At 43.2% G+C, this 13,724-nt stretch overlaps 1 protein-coding gene across 1 annotated transcript in view; it reads right to left on the bottom strand.

The window, feature by feature from the left end:
* The window catches only part of ntn1a (netrin 1a), a 57,550-nt gene that overhangs the window by 25,955 nt on the left and 17,871 nt on the right, over nucleotides 1-13,724 (bottom strand). Inside the window, exon 2 of the mRNA XM_061828855.1 lies at nucleotides 395-583. Coding sequence (XP_061684839.1) covers nucleotides 395-583 — 189 coding nt within the window. The remainder of the gene's footprint in view (nucleotides 1-394; nucleotides 584-13,724) is intronic.

The following is a 13,724-nucleotide window of genomic DNA, read 5'->3' as shown; positions in this document are numbered from 1 at the left end:
AATCAAATGGGCTTTGTCACTTTCTTTTTTTTTTTTTATTGTGCACTTCATTCTTGCCCACCTCGCGGGAGTATACAGACAAAACGCTTTTCCTGGACGCTGTAAACCGGATTTTAGTTTGGCAGTATTATTTGTCGTTTTTCTCGGAGGATAAAGAATATGTGCCTGTGAGTATGGTAATGTTATTTGGCTCCAGCACTCCCGCGACCCTCGTGAGGATAAGCGTCTCAGAAAATGGATGGATGGATGTATCTTTTTTTGTTCTGCCTTAGCTCAATAACGCTTGGGAATGACCGCTGTAGAGTGTGGAAGGAATGTCGACACCCTGCAGAAATGAGGTCCACGCACACACACAAAGCGCAGATGTGTTCTGCGATCAAGTGGAACGGCGTACCCTTGCAGGCTTTCCTGTGCGAGATGGGTTTGGACAGGTCCCGGTAGTAGCCTTCCTTGCAGTAGTGGCAATGGCGTCCGGCCGTGTTGTGGCGGCAGTTGAGGCACACGCCTCCGCTCTTCCTCCCCGACAGCTTGTAGAGCTCCATGTTGAAGCGGCAGCGGCGGGCGTGCAGGTTGCAGTTGCAGGCTGCGCAGAGCACAAGGCAGTTACCGGCTGGCATTCGTGGACACGACACACACCCAGTAGTTTTATCTCCCGCAAAAATAAACGACCGCGTAATCCAAGACACCAAAGTAATTTTTTTTTCATTTTTTTTTTTTTTAATTTCAAGTACAGTGGGGCAGCTGTTCTGAAGAACGGGGTTCAAATCCTGGTCCCCCCTGTAAGGAGTTTGCATCTTCTCCCCGTGCCTGCGTGGGTTTCCTCCGAGCACTCCGGTTTCCTCCCACATCCCAAAAACTGTAAATTGCCCCTTGGTGTGATTGTGAGTGCGACTGTTTGTATTTATGTGCCCTGCGATTGGCTGGCAACCAGTTCAGGGTGTACCCCACCTACTGCCCGTTGATAGCTGGGATAGGCTGCAGAACTCCCCGTGACCCTCGTGAGGATAGGCGGCAAAAGAAAATGGATGGATGGATGGATGGAAATTCTACTTCTTTTTTTGATAACTAACAAAGGTAGCAACAGTTAATATTCCAAATTTATTGTCATCAAATCTATTTTTCAATTTTACGTACGGTGTCATGCATTGCAGTATTGGTAGTATTTACTTGTTGTTGACGTTTAATGCTGCAAGTTAGAATTTCTCTGTCTGTCTCCATGTGCCCTGTACCCCGCCTCCTACCCGATGACAGCTGGGATAGGCTCCAGCACTCCCATGACCCTCGTGAGGATAAGCGCCAAAGAAAATAGATGGATGGGTGCTTTATTTTTACAATTTATTTCCCACACATATAAATCAGAAACAGGAAAAACAAAGAAAATAAAATGCAACACCACACAACACAAGTTAAAATTTCATTTATTTTTTTAAATTAAGTTGTAATATTTTTCCCGATTTATTTCAGACAAATAGGTTCATGTTACTTTTTAGCTCTTTGAATGCTAATAATGTATTACTATTGCTATTCAATCTATCCATTTTCTACAGGGCTTGTCTGTCCACTTTATGTTTTCATGTGAGCTGGAATCCATCCCAGCGGATTTTAGGCGAGAGGCCTGAGGTCCTGGTTGCCAGCCAATCACAGGGCATGCAGCTTTACGGGAATTTTGAGTTACATTATGAGCAATGCCTTCATTCAACTACAATCCGAATCTTGATGCTGTTGCGCCAGTTGATAAACAAACTCGTATCACTTGATGAAGAAATCAAAAGGTCCTACTTGGTCAAAACATCATATAAAAAACATGCCTCCTCAAATATTAAATGAATTTCTCATGTTACTGAGTGCCAGCCATAAAATTAGTAATTTTTTTTTTTTACAGTGGTGCCTTGAGATACAAATGACCCAACATGTGTTCTTACATTTTTTTCCTTTGACTTGTGAGTGCAAATGTAAGTTATGAGCACTGTACAGTGGCAGTGAAATCAACTCCGATCACGTCACAGTAAGCAGCACTTTGATAAATCATGAATTAAAAAATAAAAAAGTCTTCCAGCTGTTCAATGTTAGAGTTAAAGTTTACTCTCAAAATAAAGATACCGTAAATTCTCGAGTATAATGCACACCCCCAAAGTTGACCTAAAAAAAAAAAAGGTCTGATTTTTGGTGCAGTAGCAACAAATATGATACGCTAACGATCGTTAAAATGCAGAGCTCCCACCCCACCCACCCGCGGAGGTCAGAGTTCAGGTTGGTGGCGCACATTACCGTGATATATATAATTGTGTAACATACGACATCGAATATAATATCGAAATTTATATGCATACCTTTTTTTTAACCACTCTGTGTACCTGTATGTGACTATACAATGTGATTGTATTTTTTCTTTTTCACGTAAATATAATCCACTCTTGACTTTTTGAAAATATTTTTTGTATACAATTGCGGAATATTTTCGAGAAATTACAGTACAATAAAGAAAATTACACATTGCGTATTTGAAAGAACCAAACAAGTGCCGAAACAAAGAGATCCCACAAGCTATATTTATCTATATTTTCCGTAAGTCCTCCTTAATGTTTCCATAAGCAGCATTAGCGCTAAAATAAACACCACACAATAGTTAGTACCGCGGCACGCAACCACAAAACCTTCATTCAGTCACTTTTTTTGGACTCGAACAAGACAGCCTCAATCCGCACAGGCCCCGAAACAACAACAGTCTTAATGTTTGGACGTTTTAGAGATCATCTGTGACACGTCGTTGAAAAGAATCGAACATCCAAAGACGTCGGCGTTCCCTCTGTAAAACCGCAGCTGGTTATCACCTGTCTGCAGGTAATCCCTGCGGAGGGATCAGACTGCTACCCGCAGACGGGTCTTTGTTGCAGCACCGTTTCACGCCAGCACATCCTCGGCGAGGGTGACGCGCGCAGCCTGGGAGACGTGTTGCTACTTGTAAAGAAGAACTTCTGTACGCGCTGGCTTGCAGGGCAACGCTGCTGACTTTTGGGCGCTCAGTTTTTCCATTGTGACTTTTCCCTGTCCACCAATCGCACGACCGCGGCGTATCCAGCTCCACCCGTATCATGTCAAACTGCCAGTGAGTCAGTAAAAAATATTGGAAACAAAAGGTGCTAAATGGAAATATCATGTAATAAATGCAATTCGGAACTTTTGTCTTCAGTATACGACAAAAACTAAAGAAGTTGAGTTGACTGTCCATTGTTTTAATGTTATGTTTTTGATAAACATTGGATTGGGTTGATTAGATACGGAACTGATTGCGTCATTATGCTGCAGGGGGGGTGAATAAGCGGCTCTCCACCAGGCTTCCCAATAAACTCATAATTGGATGTATTTAATATGCTTTTTTGACGTAATGTCTCGTCTGGTTAGAACGCTTAATACACCTTTACGCATGCCAAAAATAACATTTCAGACAGCGAAGACAGTCTATCGCACTTGTTACCATGTAATTACAGTGCACCTTATTTCCACCGAGCAGGAGTTGGGTTCAATTCTTGAGACATTATGGGAGTAAAACAAATACATATACAGTGAAGAAAATAAGTATTTGAACAGTTCTCCCACTTGGAAATCATGAAGGGGTCTGAAATATTCATTGTAGGTGCTTGTCCACTGTGGGAGAGATCATTTAAAAAGAAAAATCCAGAAATCACAATGTATGATTTTTAACAATTTATTTGTGTGATACAGCTGCAAATAAGTATTTCAACACCTGAGAAAACCAAAGTTAATATTTGGTATAGTAGCCTTTGTTTGGGTCAAACGTTTCCTGTAGTTGTTCACCAGGTTTGCACACACTGCAGGAGGGATTTTGGCCCACTCCTCCACACAGATCTTCTCTAGATTCCGTTTCTAAGTGGGAGAACTTGCAATATAGCAGGGTGTTCAAATACTTTTTTTCTTCACTGTTAATTTCAAAAGAACATCTTGGTTTTGCTTTGGTGAAGAACTTTAAATCTCATCATGTTCACTTTGGACCTTATCGTGACCACTTTATATCTGATCATGACGCCTTTAATCTTATCACAACGGTTTTAAATCACTGCTGTCGTCCGTCGTACACACGCACAATGCACAAAATAGATTTTTTCTTTCAAAAGAATCATATATTTTATGTCCCCAACCAGGGCGGCACATGGATCAGCCGGTAAAGTGTTGGCCTCACAGTTCTGAGTACCCAGGTTTGATCCTTGCCCCAAATGTGTGAAGTCTGCATGTTCTCCCCGTGCCTGCGTGGGTTTTCTCCAGGCTCGCCGGTTTCCTCCCACATCCCAAAAACATCCAGCATTAATTGGACCCTCTAAATTGCCCCTAGGTGTGATTGTGAGTGCAGCTGTTTGTCTCCATGTGCCCTGCGATTGGCTGGCAACCGGTTCAGGGTGGACCCCACCTACTGCCCGTTGACAGCTGGGATAGGCTCCAGCACTCCCCGTGATCCTCGTGAGGATAAGCGACAAGAAATTGGATGGATGGATGGATGTCCCCAACCAAACACCTGTCCGTGTTCGTCCCGTTTTTCACTCATAAACGTGCCGCCAGCTCTGATTGCTTCAGTGCGCTTCTAATTGAATGAACTTGGTTTTCAACGTGTCCCACAACGCGCTCTAAAACTAATCGAAAAGACAGCAAAAATGAAAACCTGGACCAATTTTCCATCCCAAGTGATATATTGTACGGGAAACTGATATGTTTATCGGCTTGTTCCTATTGCCGCGAGTCCTCGGTGAGCGTGTTTTTCCCGGGAAAAATGCCGGCTAATGAGCGTCTTTCCCAGCCCTCTGTGGATTGACCTCAGCCTCGGAGCGACTTTGCATCCTCGCTAATTAGAGGCGCGTTCAAGCCGCGGAGCCGGAGGTTGAGGTTAAGCTCATCACACCCGCGATCACGCCGCCAGTTGAGCGACGCCAGCCAAAAACGTTCGCCGCATGTCCACAAACTGCCTCGACTCAGATATGTAAACAAACAGGAATTTGGTTGTTGTTTTTGTATGATAAAAAGGCGTAGGAAAGGAGCAAATAATTAGCACTCGCACATCACTTCTCATTTCTTCTCTAATGAAGCCAATAACACCCGCCCAAAGAAGCCATTTTTTGAAATTATTATTTTAGCATGCGACTGCCACGGAAAGAGAGAAAAGATCGTAAATAGAGCTAATGCTTAATGACTTTTGACTGACACTTTTAGAGAGTTGTGACGAGTCCACACCACAGTGAGCCGCAGCAAAACCGCAATTCATCGTTCTCTGAATTTGCATCGCTCATGCAATCATCATCAGACTCCAGTTTTATCACCCGCTGACAGAAAGATTGCACATTGAAGGATTTTGCATAAATCGCAGAAATACAGGGCATTCAATTATGAAATAAAGAAGAAGGAAGAAGGAAATTAACAGTAGTGCACGTCTGCAAAGATTATTTCATCATCAGGCCGAGTTGATGAGCATTCTATATGACTTCTTGCAATTAATTAGTATGTTATTTTTAAAATTGCGATAAACAAATCCTTTATATCAACAAAAATTAATTACAGATGCCTCTTCTTACAGACATTTCTTCATACTCGGCACTCAAAATTATTGTGCCATTTCATATGAACTCTGGATTAATTAACGTCTAATATGAGTAATAAAACGGGATCTGGCAATTGACTTTTCTTTAACAATGATGTTTAATTGACCACAGCAGCTTATTCCGTTTTTCTATTTAGAAAAAAAATATATATATTTTTTTGAGTTAATTGATAACGTAACTAGAAAATTAATAAATAAGGAATTGTGGGTTACCTTAACCTTACCACACCAGTTTTCTTTTTAAATGGTCGATAACTACGTTATAACACTGTTCTAAAGCATTTATAAACAGTTACAAATTACAGGGCATGTCAACGATTCAGGTTTACAAAAACAGTAATGATAACATAAGGTGTCATCACTGATTTCAAAGTGTGCTACACATGCTGTCTATACTGGAATGTGAAATAATGACCAAATTAAATACAAATCTAATTTTTACATGAAAACATGAAATGCAATCAAACATAAGAATGATTGTTGTCGCTATACTGCACATACATCCTGTACAGTATTTTTTTCAAGTACAGTTCAGATGTGTTAAACATTTAAGTACAACACACTACATTTTTGTTTTTACCCTGTTAGCAGAAATACAATTTTTGATTTAACTTTTATGTGCAATAGATTTCAATTGAAAAACTGTTTAAGTGCAGTTTTGTTTCTTTTCTTACATTGTGTCAATGTGCAAACAAATTTTTGGTGTTATCGATCATGATAGTAGTCATACTAATAATAATGTATTATAACAATAATATCCTACATAATCTTTTTTTTTATTTTATTTTTTTTAACTTGACATTTATTTGATGCAAAGCCACAAGCACGTCAGTATGATTGCGGAAAACACCGCGACCCCGTTTGACTGCTTTATTATTGAAATGTGACCTGCAAACTCTCCGCAATTACGAATCCGTATAAACTGAATTAACTCGGCTAATAACACCGGACACGCGGGTTTGACATCCTCTCCACAATACGCCGAGGCCGCACGCAGCGTGCCTGAAACGGTCCGTATTTTCCCCCCCCCCCCCCCTCACCCAGTTCTGTCGCCATGTGGGGGGCTAATCAGGTCTTCTTCTCTCCAGCCAAGCCACACAGAGGCACCACAACAAAGCAGGGCCTAATGGCCTCCAATTTCCCGCATTAGTGCCCATTTAATGGCTGACCTGCCCTCTCGTTCGGCGGCGCAGCATGGGATCGCACACAGGCGCGCACGCTAACACGTGCACAAAGCCGCGGGCCCCCTCGCGCCCCACGATGAGCGGTATATTAGTCCGGACCGTGTTCGGCGGTCCAGCCACTCGCTGCGTAATCGCGACTTTTGTGCACGTGAGCGTCAAGGTGTGACACGTTAAAGCGGGGCCAAAGTTTTCCTCTCTTCCAACTGCTTTTTATTCTCCTGGGGAGTGAATCCCGAGATGGCGAATTGTCACGTAAAGATGTACAAATACTTTGTCATCGTAGTTTAGGAGAATTTCCAATCTGAGTTTGACTTGAGAATTTTGTCATTTTTACAGAGGAGGGATTTTCATGGCTTTAATAAAATCTCAGAGACATGAATACTTTTGATACTTGTTTGACAGAAAATGTAGGTATTCACCAGATTTTAAACTATTCCAGACATCTGTCAACTCTACCAACATTTCATGATAAACGATTTACTTTCACGACACCCAAGCTAAAGCACTGCTTGCTTTCGGAGTCGATCATCACTTTCCGAATGTCACTTTTTCGCATGTTTTTTTGCAGAGGCCGAGGTTGGTTTCATGGGTGCAGCCATCTTGGACATCGGAGTACTGAGTGCAAAAATGGATTTCCTCCTACTGTATATGTCAAAAATTGGAACTGAACTTTGATTTAGACGAGTATTCATGAGTAAGACGCGTGCCCTTAAATTTTGTGTTTGCAGTATTTAAAAAAAGTTTTTTTTCACCATACAGTTTATGTTAAGATTGTCTGACCTGACAGTAGAATATTATTAAAAAGATCTTTTGGAAAAACATCCTTTTCTGGCCTGCTCGAGACCACGGCAGTCGAAGATGTCCATGGTGGTCGCAATGTTACAAACTTGCAGTCAGATTTACATGGACTTGTTTGGTGGAGCAGCTGGAAAGCGTTGGCCTCACGGTTCTGAGGACCAGGGTTCAATCCCAGCCTCCCCGTGTGGAGTTTGCATGTTCTCCCCGTGCCTGCGTCGGTTTTCCCCGGGCACTCCGGTTTCCTCCCACATCCCAAAAACATGCAACATTCATTGGACACTCTAAATTGCCCCTAGGTGTGATTGTGAGTGCGTCTGTTTGTCTCTATGTACCCTGCGATTGCCTGGCAACCAGCCCGTTCACAGCTGGGATAGGCTCCAGCACTCCCGTGACCCTTGTCAGGATAAGCGGCTAAGAAAATGGATAGCTGGATGGATAGATGTTTTCGTTCAAAGGCATGAAATATACTTTTTTGAGAATAAAGTGCCTCTTCTAATTAACTCCCTAAAATGATATTATAAAACTACCCATCCATGCAGGTGGATTAAATTCATTTTTAGTAATCCAGTGAAGTCAAAACACAAATGTTCTTTTTCATTATGATCTTGCCCACAATTTCTCAAGTACTAAATTAAATTAAATGTAATGAAATTTCAATGAATAAAAACAAAATCCAAATTCTAACCACCCTCCGTTTAAAGGCCCTTCAAGACGTAAGTACCACAAGTATTTTTTCCGATATTTGATGTAGTTAAGGCACAGCAATATTCCACAAGGTGACTTGTGACCAACGGTTATTTTCCTTTTTCTCGCAAAGCGCACTCTCAGTACTTTTGCCGAAGTATCGCTTTCAGGTACTCGATAGTGCGCAGAAAGGGAAAGCGGCCGTTGAGGGGGGCTCACACGGAGGGGCTCGGGCGGAGGGCGTCGCGCCTATGTCGGCTATGCCATAAAAATGCCATGGCTGGAGGATGACATTGGCAGCTCCTATTCAGGACAGCGGCCCCCTCGAGGGTGAATAAAGATTCCTCGGGGCCTGTCGGGGTCCCCTCGCCAACAATGGCCTGCGTCGAGAGCAGCTGTCTTAATAGCGTGAGGACCGACAGCTTTGACAGCATCCGAAGCCGGAGACAACGCTCCGCTGTGCGATAACATAATACGAGCTAATCGGGTCAGACAGCCGGCGAACGCGTCGCGTACGTTTCCGCGCGAGGCTGAGCTCGCGAGCGGTTTGGCAGGCGCCATGACACCTCGATCCTCGGGAACCCGATGTGAGAAAACGGATGTCGCCGCATCACGGAGGATCCTCCCTAAGTGGATTTACAGTTCCCGTGGCAGGGGAAAAAAAGCAAGAGCCAGTCCTGCTTTACAGGAGAGCGCTCGGGCTGTTTATTGAGCGCCTGATCTGACAATCACCGCCGGGATCACTGGAGGCTTCCTCCTCGCGGAATGGCGGAATCACTTCTGCCGCTTCCTTCGCTCTCATTGTTTGACATCCAGCCATTAGCTAACCCTGTCACCTCTGTGCTCCACCTCCACAAAGCACAGGGCAAGCAGACAAGCGAGACATCGATACAAATCTCTAAATCACCTCCAGTCTGTTTACGCCGCGTGTTTGGTTTCCACGAGAAAAGCCCATCCGTAGTGCTGCGGCTTTAGGTATCTCCGGGCGGGTCCTCTAATGCTTCCCTCGGCCCCGAGGGGTCGACGGGGATGGGCCGACGGCGAGATGGCCTCATTCACGCGCTTGGGCGACTGCGATTCACGCTCATCGCGGAGATTTGCCAATTCAATCCACCGCTGATCCGAGAACTTTGACAAAAGATCTTAGGGCGTCTTCACGTTTGACAGCTGAAAACGGATGCTGGTGTTATTGCTGGCGCACCCTGGTGTGCAGCAAACAGCGGGACCAAAACCGCAGCTTGCGGATCAATATTCTGCATCTATGGTGTACACGTTTAGTCCGGGGTTCGCAATGGCGTACAGTATTTATCCATCGATCCATTTTCTTTTCGAATTGCTCTTCATTAGGGTGACAGGTAAACTGGAGCTGATCCCGACTTTATCGTTAACCATTCGAGCTCGTAATCACACCTACGGGTTACAATTGGTTTCAATCTAGCCCTCAATTAACCTGATTTACGTGTTTTAACATTACATGATTTATTTATTTATGATTTTGTAGCTTCTCATGATCATCCAGGTCATGGTCATTCACAAAAGTCGAATATTAGTTAACCGTACTTTGCCCTTCAGTTCGAAAGTGATCTATTATGAACTGAAAGAGTCCTGTTATCGAATGTCATACTTGTGTGGATTGGTAATGAAAAACATCATAACCTCCTTTGACGGATGCTTTTTAAAATCAAATCGCCTCACGTTGGGATTAGATTAGTTTCGGTCCCTCAGACGTTCCGCGAACGATCTTCTGAGGCGAGGAGACACGTTTCATTGTGGTCAGAATAGCTTCTTGTTTTATTCTCTCCCTCCAGGAAGCGAGGGAATGTTTTTTGGGAAGGGGGGCACGCCCTACTCGACTTTGGGAAATGTTCCCATATTTGATTGACGCGTCCTTGAGGATAAACAGATGAGTCTGGGATTAGGAACAAAATAGGAATGCTTACTTGGATGTCCTTTCTGACACGTTTATAGTTACCACACCCTGATGAAATATACTTCGCACAAAACGTCTGGTAACGTATGAGAAATGTTTGACAAGGATATACCGTACTTCTGAAAAGGTCTTGGTTTGGTTAGGTTACTTTTTTTTGTTCATAATGAAGGCCCGAGCGGCAGGTACTGTGAAGACCCTCTTGGAATCTCACTTTGTTTACTTTTGGGAACCTCAACACCCTAAAACCCAGTGGAACGTTGGACAAAAAGTGACCCTAATACCGGTTCCAACTGGATGCTGGTCATTTTCGTTTCAAGAAACCATGAAGGGCACTTTTTTGGGGGTGATAGCGTGTGGGCAGAGAATAGCGGCGAGATTTGACGTCTCATAAAAACACCAAACTGTCAGAACTATTCAATAATGCCCCCTAATTGCAGAAATGTTTGAATAAAACTGATAACTCCTGATAATCTTTTTTTTAAACTCTTGATAATAACGTGAAATCCTCTGTAGTACGCCTTCAAATTTTAAGTGAATCCGGGGGCCCGACACCCTAACCAAGCGCAGCAAGTTGGATTCTTCTTCTAACCTCAATCGGACCACCTAGACTCCTTCGTTAAAGGTCATATTTCTGTGCTACTATGATTCTGAAACCTCCCTTAAGGCACATTCGGTACAGTTCAGTCCATCTTGGATCGCCGCAGCATCAAATTCTTTTCAACTCTGGAGAATGCAACACTTGTACGAGAAGACATTCTTTGTTTCGGAGAAAGTGGATTCTGCGGAGACTATTCAAGTGCAGTTTCTCCCTCCTGTTTACGTACCTTACCGATGTCTTTGTACCATGATAGAAGTGGGACAAAAGAAAGTACAGATCAGTTATTTTGGTACTTAGAAAGGGAAAATAAAGGTACCAAACCCGGAGTTTTGCCCTTTTTCTCATTTCAACCGGGGACCAACTGGGCCTTCTCCACCGCGGATCTCATTTGTAAGTGCTACTTTGGCAACTGAGACAAATCGCCCTGTAAATCTTCGCAAAGAGCCACGGAGGAACACGTTGAAATGGAAAGGAGAAGAAATAAATCCAATTGACCGGTGGTTTAATGGTTTGAGGTTCGGTCGGCCGGCCGGCGCGCCACCTTTTGTTGCCATTTCACAAGGTGACGGCTGATTTCAGTCGGTTGGACGGAAGAGTTTCTATACTGTTAATCGGAAAGTCAGGACAAATCAATAACTGCAATCGCTAAACATACCTTACAAACATGTTTCACGGGAGAGCCAAAGGTCAGGGTGTGCGTGAGCTGTACATTGTTGAATCTTTTCCACTATGTCAAGACCACATCGAGACGGGTAGGAGTGAACAGGAAGCTGCCGAAGGGCCGTAAATCTCAAACCTCATCGCGCTTTTCATTCTGTGGCGCTTTTATCGCCGTTTCATTTCCCTTCCCATATTCTTCTCAAATCGGAGTCGCCGTCTCCCCACCCGAACCCCCCTCCCCACACCCTTCGTTTTACCAAAGGAAAGCCATCGGTGTGCGAGAACAGAACCGGAGTTCTGGAGGGTCCAGCCGGTTTACCTTCATCCGGATTGTTTCTGACACTGATGGAGAGGAGAAATTTTGGCACTGCAATATTTACCGCATTTCTCTGTGCCCGGTATTATAATTTCAAAATTGCCCGAAAAAAAAAGCAAGGCACACAGTGTACGACCACTACTCAGAAGACTTTGTTGGTGCTTGGAACAGTAGCTCTTAGTCAGAATAAAAACTGTAGTATTTCACATCTTCCATAACCCAATGTGACACTTGCGACTTGGGCAGGAAGGAAAATGAAGAGTGCTCTGATTTCAGAAACCCAAAACCTCTTTGCGATTGAGTCATCGCAAGAAGGCCGTCAGTAAAAGGACGCCTGCTCTTTGCCACAATCGACACAGAGCAAGAAATGTAGCCGTTTGCAATGAAATGCAGATTTGTGTGATCGTAGTTATGTTTTGTGTCGATCAGCTGGCAGAAGAATTCACATTGTGAATGAGATGTACATATAGCATGGTGAACAACTGGTGAGAGCGCCTGACTCACAGTTCCGAGGACCGGGGTTCGAATCCCAGCCCCGCCTGTGTGAAATTTGCAGGTTCTCCCCGTGCCTGCCTGGGTTTTCTCCGGGAATTCCGGTTTCCTCCCACATCCCAAAGACATCCGTTATTTGAAGACTCTAAATTGCCCATAGGTGTGATTGTGAGTATGAACGGTTGTACAGTACGTTTCTGTGTGCCCTGCGATTGGCTGTCAACCGGTTCAGGATTACCCCGCCTGCCGATGACCGCTGGGATTGGCTCCAGCACTTCTGCGACATTTGTGAGGATAAGCGGGTCAAAAAATGGATGGATTGATGGATGTTGGTAGCGTTGCGATTTAAAATTGAATTTGTGGTATGAAACAAACACCTTCCCTCTCAATGGGCCTCCTTCATCAGTTAAGATATGAATGCATACGCTCACAATTAAAATGCCTCATTTTCAAGGTAGTTTTTGTTTAAAACAATTGAATTTCCAAAAATTAATCAACTAGACCCATGTTTCTTTGCCCACCCCCCACCCCCCGCCCCTCATTTTAAACTGATATTTATTATGGCTTGTGTGTCCCTGATATCACAAAACAATAAAGGCTCCAAACATCATAAACTGTGAATTCAAAATTGCATTCGTCTTTTGGAATTAAATTAATTGTAGAATGAAAAAAAAACAACAACATCAACTACCTCGTATAATCTGTGGACAAAGAACATTTTCTAAAGTTAAGCGTTCATCAGAGTACCTTGACTAATGTAAAATATAAGTGACAAAAGTTTCATTTTTGTGTTTTAAATAGTTGTCCACATTTTCTCTGGCAGCAGATTGAGAGTAACTACGAAATAACTTTATAATAACTGCTTTTTAGGCCAAAAACATTTTTTGAAATTATCAAATGGGCCTCTTAAGTATTATCTGATAAAAAAAAAAGAAAATCCATTGACATATCAAAACTTATTTTTCAATATTATTGCGTCACATTTGCAAGAGACATTTCAACCCATTTGCCGAAATGTCATCAAAAAACTGCAGTGTTGTCCCCGTATAAAATATGAAAATCCAGCGGGTCGCCGCAAGAGGTGTCAGGTCGGCTTCCCTTCACCGGCCACTGTTATTCTTTTCCATCTTTCTATCTTTGTTTGCCATCTCCCCGTTCTTTTTTTTTTTGACTGACCTTGTTTGTTATTGGGGCTCCGGGGTTCATTTCATTTCCCGCCCGCTGCTTTGGAAAACCTTTGCTGAAACCCAATCCCATCTGTCTAGGTTAAGACCACAACTGTTCGGCGAAAAACCCGTCATGTGGACTTTCTTACAAGCACAGCCAAAATGATTCATATCCTGGCCACTTTTGGGCTTCATGTTAATTTTGAATTGTTGAACCTAGAACTGTACAATAAGCACCAAACTGAATGGCTCCTGAGGGTACAATTTATAAATGATTTTTTTTTATCATATCAG

The sequence above is a fragment of the Syngnathoides biaculeatus genome, chromosome 9, assembly GCF_019802595.1.
Source record: "Syngnathoides biaculeatus isolate LvHL_M chromosome 9, ASM1980259v1, whole genome shotgun sequence".
In the NCBI taxonomy this organism is placed as follows: domain Eukaryota; kingdom Metazoa; phylum Chordata; class Actinopteri; order Syngnathiformes; family Syngnathidae; genus Syngnathoides; species Syngnathoides biaculeatus.
This window is presented reverse-complemented; position numbering and strand designations above follow the sequence as displayed.